The sequence below is a fragment of the Myxocyprinus asiaticus genome, chromosome 3 (genome assembly GCF_019703515.2).
Source record: "Myxocyprinus asiaticus isolate MX2 ecotype Aquarium Trade chromosome 3, UBuf_Myxa_2, whole genome shotgun sequence".
Classification (NCBI taxonomy): Eukaryota; Metazoa; Chordata; class Actinopteri; order Cypriniformes; family Catostomidae; genus Myxocyprinus; species Myxocyprinus asiaticus.
Window position 1 is genome coordinate 49,077,123 of NC_059346.1, and position 20,621 is coordinate 49,097,743.

At 40.2% G+C, this 20,621-nt stretch overlaps 2 protein-coding genes across 2 annotated transcripts in view; one reads left to right on the forward strand and one right to left on the reverse strand.

The window, feature by feature from the left end:
- LOC127421317 (AP-1 complex subunit beta-1-like) overlaps positions 1-12,770 on the reverse strand; it is a 61,926-nt gene extending 49,156 nt beyond the window's left edge. The window contains exons 1-8 of the mRNA XM_051664317.1: positions 12,681-12,770; positions 12,193-12,247; positions 11,960-12,065; positions 11,653-11,788; positions 9,701-9,946; positions 5,766-5,956; positions 2,172-2,393; positions 1,804-1,924 (exon numbers count right to left, since the gene is read on the reverse strand). Of these exons, the coding sequence (XP_051520277.1) occupies positions 1,804-1,924; positions 2,172-2,393; positions 5,766-5,956; positions 9,701-9,946; positions 11,653-11,788; positions 11,960-12,065; positions 12,193-12,229 (1,059 nt within the window). The 5' untranslated portion in view covers positions 12,230-12,247; positions 12,681-12,770. The remainder of the gene's footprint in view (positions 1-1,803; positions 1,925-2,171; positions 2,394-5,765; positions 5,957-9,700; positions 9,947-11,652; positions 11,789-11,959; positions 12,066-12,192; positions 12,248-12,680) is intronic.
- Positions 12,771-12,960: 190 nt separating this feature from the next.
- On the forward strand, positions 12,961-20,440 carry LOC127421413 (peroxisome assembly protein 12-like). Its single transcript, XM_051664451.1, has 3 exons — positions 12,961-13,339; positions 15,702-16,237; positions 17,471-20,440. Exons 1-3 carry the CDS (start codon positions 13,211-13,213, stop codon positions 17,859-17,861), a joined length of 1,056 nt encoding a protein of 351 aa, XP_051520411.1. The 5' UTR covers positions 12,961-13,210; the 3' UTR covers positions 17,862-20,440.
- The last annotated feature ends 181 nt before the right edge of the window (positions 20,441-20,621 follow it).

Below are 20,621 nucleotides of genomic sequence, written 5' to 3' on the forward strand. Positions count from 1 at the left end.
TATATTCACTACCCTGCATTAGCATAATCACGGAAGTGATTTTATTTGCATATAGCGTTGGAATTGAAGATCAATTTTATATGCGTTTGGCGGAGACACACTGATGTGTCCAAGAGTAAATGGATAGCAATCTGATCAGTAAAAACTACAGCTGTCAAAATTAACATGCGATTAATTTGAAAAGTTTAACGTGTTCATTTTTCTTAATCGCGATTAACGCATTTACCGTTAATACAGCATAGACCAGCATTAACCAGCATGTTGGAATGGTGGAACCTTTGTAATGTGTCTGCCCAGAGTCATTACACTGATGCACACACCACAAACACACACAACAGTGATTCAGTGTCAGTGATGAAGTGATGGGGAAAGAAACTTGAATGCTATTTGTTGTACAAAACAAGCATAGAGTGAACGTGTGACAGAAATAGAGTATTTTTCAGCCCATGAAAGGCACATTTTAATTAGCACAGAAGCAAGTCAAAAGGGGGCCTGTGTAGCTCAGCGAGTATTGACGCTGACTACCACCCCTAGAGTCGTGAGTTCAAATCCAGGCCATGCTGAGTGACTCCTAAGCAACCGAATTGGCCCAGTTGCTAGGGAGGGTAGAGTCACATGGGGTAACCTCCTCATGGTCACAATTAAGGGTTCTCGCTCTCAATGGGGCACGTGGTAATTTGTGCGTGGATCGCGGAGAGCAGCATGAGCCTCCTGCGCTGCGAGTCTCCACAGTGTCATGCACAATGAGCCACGTGATAAGATGTGCGGATTGACGGTCTCAGAAACTCACCAACCGAATTGAGGTGAGTAACCGCACCACCACGAGGACCTACTAAGTAGTGGGAATTGGGCATTCCAAATTGGGAAAAAAGGGGATAACATAAATAAAAAAAAGCAGCAAGTCAAGTCTTAACTATCACCAAAACGCAGAATGGCACATTTGTGTCCGTAAGCGCTGTTCATGTGGAGTTCAAAGCGGCACTTGATGCTTGCCCTGACGCGAATCATGAACACAGCTTCACGATTGCTGTAACAAAGCGAATAGTCACAGTCTTCTGGCTGATTAATATTGAGTCCATCTTGGGGGCCTGGGAAGCTCAGTGGTAAAGATGCTGGCTACCACCCCTGGAGTTCGCTAGTTCGAATCCCAGGCCATGCTGAGTGACTCCAGCCAGGTCTCCTAAACAACCGAATTGGCCCAGTTGCTAGGGAGGGTAGAGTCACATGGGGTAACCTCCTCGTGATCGCTATAATGTGGTTCGTTCTCTATGGGGCGCGTGGTGAGTTGAGCGTGGTTGCCGCGGTGGATGGCATGAAGCCTCCACACGCGCTATGTCTCCGCGGCAGCGTGCTCAACAAGCCACGTGATGTGTTGTACGGGTTGACGATCTCAGATGCAGAGGCAACTGGGATTCATCCTCCACTACCCGGACTGAGGAGAATCACTACGCGACCATGAGGACTTAAAAAAAAAAAAAAAAAAAAAAGCACATTGGGAATTGGGCATTCCAAATTGGGAGAAAAATTTATAAAAATGCAAATGAAAAAAAAAATTACAATTAAGAATATTGTGTCCATCTTGACATCAGTTTCACTGGCGATCATTTTAAGCTTGATTACAATTCCTATAGCACCATCTAGTGCTTTGTGCATGCATCTTTAATTAATTTAAAAAAAGGGTCCATTGTGGGAGACCGTTACACTATTTTCTTTGACAAGTATAGAAACAAGCATGTCAACCCACAAAGTTGTGTTCCTTTATTCCAGACCCTGACAGAAATACTGAAGCATCTCCTGGAGTACCTGGGCAATGTTGGCATGAGAAGCCAGGCGAATCATGATGTCCAGTTTCTCCAGCTTGACATAGATGGGGTCATTATACTTGACAAAGAACACTTTGATCTCCTGCTTCAAAATTTCAGGCCTGCGGGTAGAGAGATCACTGATCAAAACACTGCCTCAGTCCAGTCATAAAGAGCTGCCATGCACAAAAGTAAGGCTACAGCTAGGCAATATTGCCATCTAGTGACTGTACAGAACATGTGTCCATGTGTACAGAGACCGACAGATTAGCACAGCAGGCATAAAAATGTCTACTCTTAAACTAATGTCATAAAAAAATAAAAACAGACCAAAAAGGACAGGACAAAAAATAAGGACATCAGACTAACCGTTTCTGCACAATGAGGTTGATGTTTCTGAGGGCCACATACTGCACCTCTGGCTCCCCAGACAGCAGTGTGACGAGGGGAGGGGAGAGCTTCTTCAACAGGGTGTTGTAGTAGTCCGAGTCTTTAGGCAGGAGCTCCAGAAACTTCATTAGTACCTTCACCGCCGACAGCACCACGGCAGAGTTAGCATGAGACAGACGTGGGGTCACACGCTCACAGATACTGAAAGAGACATAAAGGAAGAGGGATGTTTTGTTTTCCCACAACTGAAAGGTCCCCAAGCCACAAATTGCATTTGTCTGACATTTTTTTAATATTAATTATCTCTCTAGTTTGAAATAACATAAATAAATACAACTTTTTCACAGTACTGAGAATTCTCTTATGAAAAATGTTAATGATCTCAAACTGAACATGGATTGCAAAACGTCTATGCTGATCCTATTGAATTTAAGCTTTTCAAAATTGGAATTAAGCCTATAACACACATGATTATAAAATTTCTCATCAACAGACCACAGGGTTCTCTGGCTCAGTCCTTAATTGGTTTTTATCATCCCAAAAAAGAAATGTGTTTATTTTAGTGGGAAATACACAGATAAAAAAATACAAAGTGTGGCGTCCCTCAAGATTCTGTCCTTGTTAAAGTAAAGTAACTTACAGTAATAGCTGGGTTTCCATCTATGTATTCTTATGTGTATTTTGAGATGTTGCAAAAAAACTGCTGGATGGAAGCACCAAGATGCAAATAAACTCCAAATTGCGCATAAAAAGTTATACGCTCGCTTGTGGTGGATACATTTTTTTATTCGATAAGAAGAAATGTGCATAAACTATGATGGAAACACATTTACCTTATAAACTCCTATTGAATTTATTAGGAATACAAGATGCACATCACAAAAGTCATGTGACTGAATAACTCGTTCATAACTGGACTTATCGTTGCGTCTGAAATGTTGCTCTGGTCATCCTGAAATGCGGTGTCTAGAAAATCCAAAGCCTGCATTGAGTTTGCAGAGCAAATAAGACAAATACAAACTTAAACTGTGCCGAAAGGCAGGTTTATTGACACTGCTGAAAAATACATTATAAATCCACATGTCAGGGGGCAAGTGGTTAAGACCCTGGCTACCACCCCTGGAGTTCGCTAGTTCAAATCCCAGGGCGTGCTGAGTGACTCCAGCCAGGTCCCCATAGCAACCAAATTGGCCCAGTTGCTAGGGAGGGTAGAGTCACATGGGGTAAACTCCTCATGGTCGCTATAATGTGGTTCGTTCTCGGTGGGGCGCGTGGCAAGTTGAGCATGGATGCCACAGTGGATGGCGTGTAGCCTCCACACACGCTATGTCTCCGTGGCAACGCGCTCAACAAGCCACGTGATAAGATGCGGGGATTGGCGGTCTCAGACACGGAGGCAGCTGGGATTCGTCCTCCGCCACCCGGACTGAGGCGAATCACTACGTGACCTTGAGGATTTAAAAGCACATTGGGAACTGGGCATTCCAAATTGGGAGAAAAAGGGGAGAAAATCCAAAAAATTACAAATTAAATTAAAAAAATAATCTGCATGTCAAAGACATAAGAAAGGAGGATCACATACACATAGTGCTCTCAGCTGTCGCTCCCAGATATGAAACAAAGTTCTTTACATTGTTTTGTCTGAGTGCACTAAACCACAAATATTTTATTAATAAAAGAATCACAGGCACCTTGCATTAACATGCGTTACATATCCAGATAGTATCTGGATATTCTTTAGCTGGATTGCATTTACACCTCGCAGTCAAATGTGTCTCCACTGTGATCGGGTAGAGATCCAATCAAAATTACCTGTGCAAAAAGTAAAACACTACTTACATATTACATCAGCAGCTGTGGTAACTGATAAGTCTCCCTCTTTTAGCAAATTTTAAAACATTGATGGATAATTCAAATGCTCTCTATAACTTTAACAGTCAGGGTTTTTCCTTCATTGAACATATTTTGGTGGCTGCCAAAGCAAATCTAATGATATTCATCTCACATTCGCCACTGTATATGTTTCTCATCTGAAATGCGCAAGTGACACCTGGTTTAACATGAGTGTCGCAGGTGATTAGAAACAGGAGAGAGACGGGAGCGAGTTGGGATTTGAGAAGAGAGATGAGATATTCCAAGTGTATTCCAATGGAATAATTAATGGAATATTGTTCATTGTTGGGTGATAAGACTGCAAGATGGCAGTGTCTGTTGTGTTTTTCACATTGTGATGGTTGAATTAACAGAAAAAGGCAAGAACACAGCACTTTAACAAAGGATGACTTTAGCGTAACCTCATCATATGATTAATTACTGACGTAGTTGTATCCGGATAACAAAAGAGCATTTGCATTTACACTTTCTTTGAATGTGGTCAGAATCCGTTCCTGACCACCTCCAAATGTGGTTTCAGTGATCCAATCACGAACCGATCACAATGTGTCTTGGGTGTATTTACACCTGTCATTTATTGTGGTCAAGTGCAATCCAATAGTGATCCGATCACCGTAAACGCATGTTACTACAAGGTGTAAATGGGGCCACGGTGGCTACAATTTCTCCGGAAGTGACAATTTTGTTCTTTTGAACGCACAGGATGGAAACGCTGCTTTATTCACACATTGTTTCTGTGATATCATGGTTTTTCGCTTAAATTAAATTCACAACTTGGATGGAAACAAAGCTACTGAGTGATTTCAGATGAACTGACAGTAACTACAATTTACTTAAAAAATGTATGTGGATTTCACCAAACAATGACTTTCTATCAGGGCAAAAGTTCAGAAAGAGAAACGGTCTGTTTGTATGAAATATTTTGCACTGAAAAAAATTTAAAAAATAAAACCCTGCATTAAAAACGAATCTGAATAAAGCCAATGTAAATTTCTCCGATTTGATGTCCCCAAGAAAACCCTGGCAAATCTAATTTTGCTATAAAACCAATTGGAAAGCACTTTGTATTGCCAACTCCGAGGCTTATTCCAAACATATTTATTTCTCTCTTCATAACAGTCTAAAAAAATGCAATATGTCAATTAATTAGAGCCTCAGACTAGCAAAATATGGAGAAAATCTCATTGCCCAAATTAAATATTAACTTGATCTGTGAGAAAATGCGACCATACAGGTAGTGGCATTTCCATTATTTTTCCTGCAGTGCAGTTCTCAACCTTAAAATAAACATTAATATGATTATACTCTTCAGCTGACAATCAAAGTGCAAGATTCAGCATGTTGACATTTATAAGGGTAGTGTTGTCTGCCCTGATGGCTTAAACCTCAACCAGTAAGAGCCTTTTATCCAGTATGTTTCTTTCTAAATTTACAGTGACAGGGCAAAAACAAAATTTGCCAGTCAAAGATTAACTGATCCAGACCTTTGAAGGATAAAAAAACCTTGAGAGATAATCTTCCACACAAAACACTGGTAAACATGGTCGTATAGTCTCATGTTTATTAATCCATGTCTATGCCAGTATTTTCCAGCAAAGCAGCTACATTTACTCTCTATAATCACACCTAATCCTAGAGAGAAGGAAAAAGTAGTGGTTATGATTTTTCTAGTGCCCTCACCTCTGGGCTTCACGCTCATCTTTGGGGTTGTAATTGGACAGGCAGTCCAGGATGAAGATCTGGCCCCACTCAGTGCACTCGTTGAGGGCCGTCAGGAGCTTGTTGATGTTCTGAGGATTCAGATCCAGAAGGTTGCTGTTGGGGTGAGATTCGCTGATCTCAGAAAGAGCAGCAACTGCATTAGCCACAACCTGTGAAAAATTTAGAAAACAGTAAAGGTAAGTAAGTAGCCATTTAGAAGACTTTGCTTTCTATCCATAGCAACTTACAGTACATTTTTTAAACAGACAATCCCCCTGGAGAAACCTGGCATTAAGTGCCTTGGTCAAGGGCACAACGGTATTGACTTGCTCCTTGCAGGTACTGAAACAGTAACCTGAGCTATGCCACACACGCTATATTACGATGAATGCTAAAATAAAGTGTAAGCTCTAAAATTTGAAAACTATACAAAGACCACGGACAGATCTATTTCTTATAACACTAAGATGCACTGCACAACTTTAACTAAACATCAGCATCTACAACTTTGCTAAATTCAAGCATTTTTCTTTTGACAAGGCAGAGGTGTGATAAAATTAAGCAATAAGCCACTCAAGTCTGTGTGTTACAGTGATTTTAACCCTTTAGGTGGACAACAGCAATATGATAAAGACCATTTATTATTAATAATCATTGCAATTGACAGTTCTTCTCCCAATAAATATTCATTATGCTAACTGAAAATTGTTTGTGATTGTGACAGGTTAACAACATGGAGACTGATATAAAAGACAGCAGTAATATTCCCAGTACGATTGTACACAGTGTGATTGTAGCTCAGCTTCTTCCATCATGCAGGTATACACATACAGGCTTATGACCATAACTGGCCTCAGCGTGCACATGTTGATGAATGGTCTCCTTTCTTTTCTTTTTACCAATAAAAAGCATTAGTTACATGACAGTTATGGGCACTTCATTTCAAATCATAGAGAGGCTATACTGTATATGGGAGAATAAAATATACGCCGCTCATTTTGCCATGATGATTCAGATAGATCGCCAATTATTACTTTGTTCTGTGATGTGTTTCAAGTGTACTGCATCTATAGCCAACATTTGGCAAGCGATCATTTTGACAAACTTTGCTAGTTGAATTGTAATGATAAATTATTTCATATTGCTGCACTGCTCAGTGTGAACCACTAGAGGGCGCGTCTCTATCTGAAGGGGTTTATGAATATACATACAAATTGTTTGATATACAACGAGTACTTTCTATATAAACTAGTAAATTTATAGATATTGATTTCTAGATAACTTTCTAGATAGACTTAGTTTAGATAAAATGAATATCTACATTGGCTAAGAATTATTTTAAAGTTTTCTTATTCTATTATTTCTGAACATCTGGGTTTATTAGATTTTAATTTATTTTACATCTACACTCTGTTGGCAACTTCCCGTTGTGGTGCATTTGGTGCATTTTTCTTGCACACCTTTGTTTTCTTTAATGAAAAGAACTTGGATTTCTCTAACCAGGTTGCCTTGCATTCTAATAAAGAACATGCAATTTGAATCATGCTGGAGTACATTTAAAAGTTAAAAAAATCAAATCGTTATACACTATATTGCCAAAAGTATTCGCTCACCCATCCAAATAATTGAATTCAGGTGTTCCAATCACTTCCATGGCCACAGGTGTATAAAATGAAGCACCTAGGCATGCAGACTGCTTCTACAAACATTTGTGAAAGAATGGGCCGCTCTCAGGAGCTCAGTGAATTCCAGCGTGGTACTATGATAGGATGCCACCTGTACAACAAGTCCAGTCGTGAAATTTCCTCGCTACTAAATATTCCACAGTCAACTGTCAGTGGTATTATAACAAAGTAGAAGCGATTGGGAATGACAACAACTCAGCCACGAAGTGGTAGGCCACGTAAAATGACAGAGCGGGGTCAGCGGATGCTGAGGCGCATAGATCACAGAGGTCGCCAACTTTCTGCAGAGTCAGTCGCTACAGACCTCCAAAGTTCATGTGGCCTTCAGATTAGCTCAAGAACAGTGCATAGAGAGCTTCATGGAATGGGTTTCCATGGCCGAGCAGCTGCATCCAAGCCATACATCACCAAGTGCAATGCAAAGCGTCGGATGCAGTGGTGTAAAGCACGCCGCCACTGGACTCTAGAGCAGTGGAGACGCATTCTCTGGAGTGACGAATCACGCTTCTCCATCTGGCAATCTGATGGACGAGTCTGGGTTTGGCGGTTGCCAGGAGAATGGTACTTGTCTGACTGCATTGTGCCAACTGTGAAGTTTGGTGGAGGGGGGATTATGGTGTGGGGTTGTTTTTCAGGAGCTGGGCTTGGCACCTTAGTTCCAGTGAAAGGAACTCTGAATGCTTCAGCATACCAAGAGATTTTGGACAATTCCATGCTCCCAACTTTGTGGGAACAGTTTGGGGATGGCCCCTTCCTGTTCCAACATGACAGCGCACCAGTGCACAAAGCAAGGTCCATAAAGACATGGATGAGTGAGTTTGGTGTGGAAGAACTTGACTGGCCTGCACAGAGTCCTGACCTCAACCCGATAGAGCACCTTTGGGATGAATTAGAGCGAAGACTGCAAGCCAGGCCTTCTCGTCCAACATCAGTGTCTGACCTCACAAATGCGCTTCTGGAAGAATGGTCAAAAATTCCCATAAACACACTCCTAAACCTTGTGGAAAGCCTTCCCAGAAGATTTGAAGCTGTTATAGCTGCAAAGGGTGGGCCGACATCATATTAAACCCTATGGATTAAGAATGGGATGTCACTTAAGTTCATATGCGTCTAAAGGCAGATGAGCGAAAACTTTTGGCAATATAGTGTAAGTTTTATAAAAGTTGAGATTTAATTTTTTTTGCCATATCACCCAGCCCTAGTCTGAACCAGGGGCGGACTGGCCATAGGGAGAACCGGGACTTTTCCCAGTGGGCCGGCTGTGAAACGGGGCCAAACAGGTGGCGATAAGCTGCAACGGGCCACCGCATTATGCCAAACGGGCCGTGACTGGCTGAAGAGGGCCGCAAAATGCAAAAACCCCCCCATATTTAGTTTCAACGTAGACCTCCACTCATTACAGGTCTGCACAGGCCTGAAAATCAAACCCAACCCATACCAGAGACTGTGTGACTGAACCCTACCGGAGCCAACCGGGACTAACAGATTTTAAGCCCAAACCCAAAATCGCTCACTCTATTTATAATTTCTTCTCCAAGCAAGTATTGTTGCAATAGGCTGTATTTTATGATGCATCAAAGGCAACATTCGAAACACTATTGAAACAGTAAACATACACAGTTTTAATAAAGCATGACGGCCCCTCAGCACACCAGAGCAGAAGGAAAAAAACACTGGTTTACCATTTATCAAGCACCAAAACTTTGCTTGGTGCAGATCAATCTGGAATCATGTGTAACACTGTAACAGTCACATAAAGTCCTTTGCAGCCTGAACTTCTTCACAATGTTGAATCTTTGTGACGAACGCAGGTGTCTCGACATGTTTTTAAAACTTGAAGTTCTTTTTAACTTGACATATGTCTAAAAATGTTGCAGTCCTACACGAAATGCTGAAGAAACAGAGAGATGCGGTGCAACAGCCAAAACGTCCGTCCAGTGCTTGTTTACATAGCAAAACAAGGGAAAAACAGAGCAGATGCGCACAAAAACACATTCGGTGTGAACAGCCCATAAATCGTTCATTCACGCGTGCGTGAAGCAAGTTAGGTAGGCCTGTTTATTTTTTCATTAATTACAAACCCGAACCTGACCTGAATCTGAAGTACTACTTGAAAAACTGAGCCGAAACCGGCCCGAAACCCAGCAGTTTCTCAGATCCAGTCAGGCACCGGGTCGGGTTGCAGGCCTCTACTATTGAAACTAGTGAAACAAGAAAAGTTTGTCTAACCATGGGATTGGAGTCAGCGATCAGGTCCCTGAGAGAATCCAGGAAGCCCTGGTCCTCCACCATCTGGGCGTTGATGTCATGCAGCTTGGCGACACACACCGCTGCGGTCTTCCTCACATAGGGGTCTTCATCCTTCAGACATTTCCGCAGAGGCTCACACAAGTACTCGGTGATCTTATCCACACGGATGCACCCCATAGTGCGCACAGCCAGAGCCCGGATCAGTGGGTTTGGATCCTCACAGTCCTGAATAAGGGATAGGGAACTTTAGACAATGTGAAGGAATTGCACAAAATCAATACTGACAACAATTGCATGCTAACAAGGAGTTAAGGGATAATTAGGGTTTCTGGTTGTTTCTCACCAAAACCTTACACTATGGGGCTTTTCCACTGCACGGTACAGCTCGACTCGTCTCTGCTCGCTTTTTGGGGGTTTTCCACTGTGGATAGCACCTGGTACTTTTTTTAGTACCACCTCGGTCGAGGTTCAAAGCGAGCCGATACTAAATGTGACGTCAAAACCCTGCAGATCACTGATTGGTCAGAGACAATTGTCACTATCTGCGTCACTGGATTTGCGACACGGGACATCAACCCGCTAGTTTTAAAGTTAGCAACAGCGCCAGCAATATCATTTGTTCACGCAATTTTGGAATTGTAAAAAGAAATGGCTGTGCGCAAAACCACGCCGTGGTCAATAAACGAGGTGCAAGGGGGGCCTGGGTAGCTCAGTGGTAAAATACGCTGGCTACCAGCCCTGGAGTTTGCTAGCTCGCTAGTTCGAATCCCGAGGCGTGCTGAGTGACTCCAGCCAGGTCTCCTAAGCAACCAAATTGGCCCGGTTGCTAGGGAGGGTAGAGTCACATGGGGTAAACTCCTCGTGGTCGCTATAATGTGGTTCGCTCTCGGTGGGGCGCGTGGTGAGTCGAGCGGTTGCCACGGTGGATGGCGTGAAGCCTCCACAAGCGCTATGTCTCCGTGGCAACACGCTCAACAAGCCACGTGATAAGATGCGTGGGTTGATGGTTTCAGACGCAGAGGCAACTGGGATTCGTCATCCGCCACCCGGACTGAGGCGAATCACTGCGCGACCATGAGGACTTAAAAGCACACTGGGAATTGGGCATTCCAAACTGAGAGAAAAAGGAAAAAAATAAAATAAAATAAACGAGGTGCAGATGTTCCTCTCGTTAGTAGCCAAAGAGAGGATCCAACAAGAGCTGGATGGGGCAATGCAACTATGACTATCAGCCTATAATCCCACCCACGTTGAGGCTGCACTAAACTGCAGTGGAAAAGCAAGCTCAGAAAAGTAAAGGGACTTGAGTCGAGTCAAACCGTAACGTGCAGTGGAAAAGTGCCACTATATGCCTTCAAAAGACTTGGAATATGATGCACAAGTTGCATGGACTACTTTTATGATACTTTTGCCTCCTTTATGAGCTAGAAAGCTATCCACTCCTGTTTTATTGAAAAGAAGAACTGGGATATTCTTTTAGATACTAGTATTCAAGTATTCAACTAACTTCTGATCAGATTGAGCACAAGGTACATGCATGTTCTTACACCGATTATGCTTAATAAGCCGACAATGTGTGTCGCCATTAAACGGCATTCTTTATCGGTGTAAGGTCATAAACGCTGTCTGAATAAATTGATTGACACAGGTAGATTTGGCCCATCACAACAATTTCACATTGCATGTTAACACATTAACTGCCGTTCTTACCAGCTTATCTAAAGTGCGCACATGTGCATGCCTTTTCACGGCTTGACGTCAAAAGTAGAGAATAACGTGAACATTTCAAATGTCATGTAAACATGGTTTCCTTGCTTTGTCAGATTTTTTTAAATAAGTTGATTTTTGGGTGTAATCAGCATATTGTTGGTGTACACGTTAACGTGCTCAGTGATTAAAACTGAACTAATATCAATAACAGGAAGTCTTACCTTGACAAAGCTGTTAACAGCCATGATGGCCATGTCAGGTTGGCTCTTGGCGTAGTTCATAAGGTATAAGTAAACCAGCTTTTTCAGCTCCAGGTTATCAGTCTGCATGCAGTTCACCACATCTGGAAATAAAGAACTAAAAAAGCAGGTGAAAACATGAGCTTAATTCTCATACTAATATTAATGACATACTGTATATAATGCATCCCGATATCTTTTCAACTTTACAATAACATGGGATCTTGCATTACAAAAAAGCAAAAATGCACTTTTTGGTTGAGTTATGGTGCAAAATGAGCTGCCATACCTGACATCCTTGCCCACTGTCATAGCTGCGATTACTTTTTTCACCGCTTCTTTCCTCTTCTCCTTCTTCTCATTGTTCAGTTCAGCCTTCAGCTCAAAGATCTCACCTGAAATACGAGGGCAAAAACATGATTAGTGCTCATTCGATATGCTGAGAGCGGGGTGCCCAATATTTGCTGAACTATCGGCCTAGCTAAAAAACAATTGGGGTTTAAAAACTGTAATTGTACTTGCCTTTTTTGTTCGTGGTAAAGTACTTTGAGTCAGTCATTCTGACAGCTTCTCAGATCTGAAGAGAAATCACTCAATTACGTAAAACACATTAACATGTCAACATTGGACAAGGTCCACAAACATAAACAATAATCACCTAAAAACACAGTTCATTCGCAACTAGCCATTTCATAAAGTGCATACCACTGTAAAAGAGATGTTATGTAATACGACATGACATCCTGAGGACAGTTGTCTAGTTTATATGCTACATGAGCACAGAGTAACAAACTGAGGAACAGTATATATCATTAGTAATGTTTACTGCAGATGTTTAATGACTATTATTGTTATTAATTGGGCGTGACACCAAAAAATGACCCAGCTATGCTAAGCTAGTGGAAACCCTGGAAGCAGGAAAATTCTCGACCGAAAAAACGTACAACCTTGTGCCATGCCCAAATGATATTTCAGCCAACTGATTAAAACATTAAACAACAGATACACACCGAGGATATGAGGATATGTGGTTTATGGAGATGTAAGATGCGGACGGTTGCTGCCACAGATTGGTCGACGCGCACCCGGAAAACAAAAGGAAGAGAGGTGTTTTTTATTCATTTATTTATTTGTATTTTTTTTTTTATTTGTAATTGTATTCATTCATTGTTTTGTTTTATAATTGTAACTTTTTATATGCTTTATATTTTATTAATGTATTCACTCGTTTATTATATTCAAAAGCACTGAAAAAAAATGAAGGGCGGAACGAAAACGCAGGGAAGATGGTGGAAGTCGGAGGAACTCAGATGTTACACCGAAAACGGACGGGGTAAACAGGGAAAGACGGTTGTGAAATAAAGAGTTTTTTTTTTTTGGACTAAATTTATTTTTTGAAACTTCTGATAAATATTTATTTTTGCAAAATGATAAAAACGGGCGTTGTGAAAAAAGAAGCACGCGTTGTTTTTATATTTACTGTCAAAGTTTTCAGTATTTAATTGTTCTGCTCGCAAACAACTGCACTGATCCAGCTGTGATGGCGGAGCGAGGTGCACACTTGACAACTGCAGCAGCAGCTGAAGAAGACAGACCGTCAATATTTGAAGTTTTAGCTCAGGACTCTTTGATGAGTTCTGTCAAACCTGCCTTACAGCATGCTGTGAAGGTATTCTTACTCAGTACTCATTTTACTTTAATGTTTCAGATCATCCACTGATTTGTTATTTTATTTTATTTTTTTTACTCATTTTGCAATGATTAATAGTTTACATTTTTGTAACGACCCTTACAAAAAAGTACAGTGGAACAGTAGCATGGAACAGTATTGTGTCAGATGGTAATACCATGGTACTTGATTTAATTAAACTATAATATAACACAAACAGAAGTATGGGAATTGTGTGACCAAAATGTTTTAAATAAATCAAAACTTACATAATGTTTTAGCAGCCTGAAATGCTTTTTAAAACATATCGAAAGAGGTCCCATGAATGCTGGAGACTTGTTGGATGCTTATCCTGTCTAACTCATATTAAAGGGGTAGTTCATCCAAAAATGAAAGTTCTGTCATCATTTACTCACTTTTAATGCCATCCCAGATGTGTATGACTTTCTTTCTTCTGCTTTTTCAAGTGACTTTTATTGTGTATATTATATTATATTTAAATATAATAGTGTATATAAATATAATATTATTTTTATTGTGCAGAACACAAATTAAGATTTTTAGAAGAATATTTCTACTCTGTAGGTTCATACAATTTTGAAGTTCATACAAATTGAAGCTCTAAAATCACATAAAGGCATCATAAAAGTAATCCATTGTGACTCCAGTGGTTAAATCCATGACTTCAGAAGTGATATGATAATTGTGGGTGAGAAACAGATCAATATTCAAGTCCTTTTTTACTATAAATCTCCACTTTCTCTTTCACTTCCACATTCTTCTTCTTTTACTTTTGGTGATTCACATTCTTTGTGCATATCGCCACCTACTGGACAGGGAGGAACATTTATAATAAAAGAGAACTTACATTTAGATATCACTTCAGAAGACATGGATTTAACCACTGCACTGCACTAAAATAAAAAATAAAAACTTCTTAATTAGTATTTTTGTCTTGTTTTCCAGTAAAAATATCTTAATATTCTTAAAACAATATACATTTACTTGACAAGCAAAATGTCATAAGATATTAAGACTTGTTTTCAGGGAAATCTGACAAAACTTAGTAAACTTTATGATTAAAACAAGAAAGAAAATCTGCCAATGGGGTAAAAAAATAACTTGTTTTCCCTTTGAATTAAGTTTGTTTTTCTTACCCCAGTGGCAAATAGTTTCTTCTTCTTTTAAAGGTGCAATATGTAACAATTTTCATGTAATATTCGCAAACTTTCTAGGTTGCCTATTAAAGCCTGTAGACTGATTTTCATGTGAAGGGAGCTGGTCGGTTTTGCTGGGAAAATCCAAAGGATGTGACGTTTATACGCGATCCCGAGAGCCTTGCTTCAGACAGTAGCGTCTCTTCCGCTATTCAACAGCGACAACAAACTGCAACACTAGGTAACGTTATCTTAGAGATGGAATCCAGCAAACGTCCGGCTCCCAGCACAACACCGACTCCAACACAAACTCAGAGTAAGCAAAAAAATGTAAATAAAAAAACAAAAAAACATTTATCTACTGAATTCCATCTGGCTAAGCAGGAACGTGATCGTGGTCGAGCGAAAACTAGAGTGAACGTCGGCAGGACATTTGATTCCTGGAGGGACCTTCGTGCCGGTGAATCACGTTCAGTCCCATTGAACGTTACATCATTGTTTTGGTCGATGCTCGCTCGCTGTGTGTGCACGAGCAACAGGTAGCTGGCTGCAGTTCAGTTGTTTTAAGAATGTTTAGATATTTTTACTAGAAAACAAGACAAAAATTCTGTGGTGTGGAGTCGTATGGATTACTTTTATGCTGCCTTTATGTGCTTTTTGGAGCTTCAAAGTTCTGGCCACCATTCACTAGCATTGTATGGACCTACAGAGCTAAAATATTCTTCTAAAAATCTTCTTTTGTGTTCAGCTGAAGACAGAAATTCATACACATCTGTGATTGCATGAGGGTGAGTAAATTATGAGAGAATTTTCATTTTTGGGTGAACTATCCCTTTAAACTTAGTTTTGCAAAGAAATTCATGCATAGGTCTAATATATATTTCTCTACAAAACTAATTTCAAGCATTTAAGCATAAATCTTTATATGAAAAGGTTTAAAAGATAATGAGAAATATAAATTCAGTCACGTGTCCAAACCTTTTACTGGTGGTGTATGCCATGGTAGTACCGAATCATTACCATATATACATGGTACCATGGTGTTTATTACTTGGTACACCAGGGTACTTAAAAGAATACCATGGAGCTAACATGATACTTGTCCAAAAGTCTATGGTATTACTATGGTCCCATGTCTAAAAACCATGGTAGCATCAAAGTACTTATTTGGATAGTGTAAAAAAAAAACATGCCATTCTCCACAGATCCTCGCAACGTCTAACCCTGCTCGTTACGGAGTTCTTTGGAGGAGGTTTGATGAGATTTATGCCATCCTGGATTTGCTGTTGCAGCATAATTTCCTCTCCCGCACTAGCGCGTCATTTTCAGAGAACTTCTATGGTCTGAAGCGGGTAGGAACAGACAGCACACGTCCTGCCCACTTGGGACTCCGCCGCAGACAGCACTGGCGCTCCCTGCTCCTCTTGGCTCTCCTACCTTACCTGCACACCAAACTGGAAAAAATCCTGGCTCGACAGAGAGATGAAGATGACTTCTCTATCCGCTTACCACAGTCCTTCACACAGAAGTTGTACAGGGCTTTTTTGGCTGCATACCCATTTGTGTGCATGGCCTGGGATGGCTGGGTATTTTGCCAACAGCTTTTGTATGTCTTTGGCAAAACAAGGACACATTCACCCCTTCTGTGGCTGGCAGGGGTTAAATTGTCATACCTCACAGCTCATGACATCCGCAGCCTTGATCTGAAGCCATCAGGCCTGGCACTGAGCCCTAGTCAAAGGTGAGTTTATCATATGCGTGATCATTACATTCATCCAGAATGTGAGTGTGTACTGGAAGTCTGATATGACTATTTGGTAAATCTCACAAAGAAACTGCCAGAAAATAAAAAGAAATAAAGAGATTATATAGCATTTAATGAAGAAGCACATTTTTAGGATTTTTAAGATTTTTTTGCTTTGTGACATTTTCGTTTAGCTCTTTTTCATCCCAAATTATTATTACTGTCAGGGTGTTCTATGGTCATGGAAAACCCTAGAAATTTAAAAATTGGAATCAGTATCATGGAAATTGATAAAATCTTATAATGGCACAATTTCTGTTGTGAATATAACTTTTTCTAGTTATGCTAAGCTAAAAATATTTAATTGTATAGAAATTGCACTTTGTGATTGCAATCTCATTAAAGTAATTCTTAAAATTCCTTATCCAGTAAATTAATTAGTCCAAAGGTGTGGGAACTGGGAACTCTGGCATGTACTGTGAATAAAATTGCATAATGGTAATAGAGGGCAGTAAATATTCTTAAAGGAAAAGTTCACTCAAATGCCATCCCAGATGTAAATTACTTTTTTCCTCTGCTGAACACAAATTAACATTTTTAGAAGACTGTCTCAGCTCTGTAGGTTCATACAATGCAAGTGAATGGTGACCAAAACTTTGAAGCTCCAAAAAGCTGGAGACTGCTGTCAAGATTTATAGGAAAAAAGATTTATATTTTGGTTTGTTCTCTCTGAAAACCAACTGGATCGCTTCAGAAGACATTGATTAAACAACCGGAGTCGTATGAATTACTTTTATGCTGCCTTTGTGTGTTCTTTGAATCTTCAAAATTCTGGTCACCATTCACTTGCATTGTATGGACCTACAGAGCAGAGATATTCTTCTAAAAATCTTAATTTGAGTTCAGCAGAAGAAAACAAGTCATACTCATATGGGATGGCATGAGGGTGAGTAATACAATTTTGGGTGAACTTCCCCTTTAATTGTCTAGAAAATGTACAGTATAAAAATATTTTTCAAATACATTTTTATGACAATATCTCAAAGCAAAAAAATATTAATGGTCATAAAAATAGGCTTCATTTTCTTATGCAAAATATCATTTTTTCATTTGACTTTGGGGTGACATTTAAGGACATTACTTGCAATTCTTGTAATTCACCCTTTTGCTCATGGTGACTATGCTACAAAGTATAAAACATTTGCTTAAAGCATTTTTTTTCTTTTTCAGCATTAGAGAGAAACTTCAGCACCTGATCTCTACAGCTGTTGGTGGTGTTGCTGTATCTCTTTCCACCAGCCTATCAATCGGAGTGTTTTTTCTGCAGTTTCTGGAGTGGTGGTATTCATCAGAGAACCACAGCACTGTTAAGTCCTTGACCTCCCTTCCAACCCCTCCACCACCTCTCCACCTTCATAGCCAGGACACTTCACCCACACACATCAAAGTCTGCCCGCTCTGCAGGAAAATGCGCACCAATGAAACAGCGCTTGCCACTTCAGGCTATGTGTTTTGTTACAGGTGTATATATGTGTATGTCAAAGCCAACCACAGATGTCCCCTTACTGGCTACCCATCTGGACTGCAGCACCTCATTAAAATATACACACTTGATGGGTAGACTTGCCATAGTGTCTAAGGCAAATACTGTTAATTTTATTCCAGGTGTCTTTTTCATTCACTAATACAAATTCTCGGATTTTAAATGATTATTTCCCATTGTTCCATTCCAGTTTTTATCCTACAGAAAGCTAAAATGTTTGTGGTATTAGTTCACTGTAAAGTGGTTATCGTCCATCAATTTGTTAAATATGTAAATATTTAATTTGGCTGTGTACATACTGTATGTAATCCTCTGTTAATCATCATTGCTTGTACTCATCTTTTACAAATATAGCTCTGTCCCAAAACAGTTTTGGAACATTTTGCTCTTTATCTAATGCAACATTACCTCTGAATTAAAACGCTTTATTAGTGAATTATAATACTAAAACTGTGTTGAATGAAACCTGAATTTGGAGATACTGTAGCGCACGCACACTGTAAAAAATCCAACTTCAATTTTGTCAGATAGACTCAGTTTTAAAATTTTACTGAACAATCAAATGTAGAAAAAGTTGAGATTGCTTAAAACAATCAATATAGTCAACTTGTGTGTAAGTCAGAGCAACTAAAAATTTTAAACAGTGAGCACATACAATGTAAAGTTTTATGGTGATGGTAGAATTTACAGGCTTTTGAGCATGCTCAAGTCTCAGTCCTAAGGAGGCCATTTGTGGCAGGATAATCAAAATTAAAATCTGTGGGAAGCTTGTAAGGCTAAGCACTATGAACTTCATGTTGTTGCATCTGCTACTGAGCATGCCAACTGGAGAAGCATTGTGGCTGAAGGCAATACCCACAATCCTTTTCGCTTGATTTTATTATATGTGTTTGGTCAAAATGTGCCAATTTATGAGGACATGTAAATAATTTGTAAATAATCAGTTTTGAATTAATAGATGTTTCAGCTCTGTGTGTTTTAAATGATGTTTTGCTGTAAAAAGATTTTTTTGTTTAAAGTCAAAATCAAGGTGATTAGTGTTCACGTTGGTGAAGTTTCTTCAGTTATTGTGTTGACTTCTAAAAGTTTGAAGTACTTGTTACCTACACCAACCTTTTAAATTGGACCAACTATTTGGTGTCTTGGTGGGGTTGACACATGTTCTTATGTAGAAATGAAGGTCTGCTTAATTAAGAATCTTTTTACAGTGCATCCGGAAAGTATTCACAGCGCTTCACTTTTTCCACATTTTGTTATGTTACAGCCTTATTCCAAAATGGATTAAATTCATTATTTTCCTCAAAATTCTACAAACAATACCCCATAATGACAACGTGAAAGAAGTTTGTTTGAAATCTTTGCAAATTTATTAAAAATAAAAAACAAAACAAAAATCACATGTACATAAGTATTCACAGCCTTTGCCATGACACTCAAAATTGAGCTCAGGTGCATCCTGTTTCCACTGATCATCCTTGAGATGTTTCTACAACTTGATTGGAGTCCACCTGTGGTAAATTCAGTTGATTGGACATGATTTGGAATGGCACACACCTGTCTATATAAGGTCCCACAGTTAACAGTGCATGTCAAAGCACAAATCAAGCCATGAAGTCCAAGGAATTGTCTGTAGACCTCCGAGACAGGATTGTATCGAGGCACAGATCTGGGGAAGGGTACAGAAAAATTTCTGCAGCATTGAAGGTCCCAATGAGCACAGTGGCCTCCATCATCTGTAAATGGAAGAAGTTTGGAACCACCAGGACTCTTCCTAGAGCTGGCCGCCTGGCCAAACTGAGCGATCGGGGGAGAAGGGCCTTAGTCAGGGAGGTGACCAAGAACCCGATGGTCACTCTGACAGAGCTCCAGCATTTCTCTGTGGAGAGAGGAGAACCTTCCAGAAGAACAACCATCTCTGCAGCACTCCACCAATCAGGCCTGTATGGTAGAGTGGCCAGACGGAAGCCACTCCTCAGTAAAAGGCACATGACAGCCCGCCTGGAGTTTGCCAAAAGGCACCTGAAGGACTCCCAGACCATGAGAAACAAAATTCTCTGGTCTGATGAAACAAAGATTGAACTTTCATGTCTGGAGGAAACCAGGCACCACTCATCACCTGGCCAATACCATCCCTACAGTGAAGCATGATGGTGGCAGCATCATGCTGTGGGGATGTTTTTCAGCGGCAGGAACTGGGAGACTAGTCAGGATCGAGGGAAAGATGAATGCAGCAATGTACAGAGACATCCTTGATGAAAACCTGCTCCAGAGCGCTCTGGACCTCAGACTGGGGCAAAGGTTCATCTTCCAACAGGACAATGACCCTAAGCACACAGCCAAGATAACAAAGGAGTGGCTACGGGACGTCCTTGAGTGGCCCAGCCAGAGCCCAGACTTGAACCCGATTGAACATCTCTGGAGAGATCTGAAAATGGTTGTGCACCGACACTCCCCATCCAACCTGATGGATCTTGAGAGGTCCTGCAAAGAAGAATGGGAGAAACTGCCCAAAAATAGGTGTGCCAAACTTGTAGCATCATACTCAAAAAGACTTGAGGCTGTAATTGGTGCCAAAGGTGCTTCAACAAAGTATTGAGCAAAGGCTGTGAATACTTGTGTACATGTGTTTGGTTTTTTTTTTTTAATTTTTTTTTTTTTTAATTTGCAAAGATTTCAAACAAACTTCTTTCACATTGTCATTATGGGGTATTGTTTGTAGAATTGAGGAAAATAATGAATTTAATCAATTTTGGAATAAGGCTGTAACATAACAAAATGTGGAAAAAGTGAAGCACTGTGAATACTTTCCGGATGCACTGTATATATTTTCAAGATTTT

Coding starts and splice junctions, on each gene's coding strand:
- LOC127421413 (XM_051664451.1), top strand. CDS start 13,211: ATGGCGGAGCGAGGTGCACACTTGACAACTGCAGCAGCAGCTGAAGAA. Junction 13,340..15,701: donor CCTTACAGCATGCTGTGAAG/GTATTCTTACTC, acceptor CATTCTCCACAG/ATCCTCGCAACGTCTAACCC. Junction 16,238..17,470: donor GCACTGAGCCCTAGTCAAAG/GTGAGTTTATCA, acceptor TTTCTTTTTCAG/CATTAGAGAGAAACTTCAGC.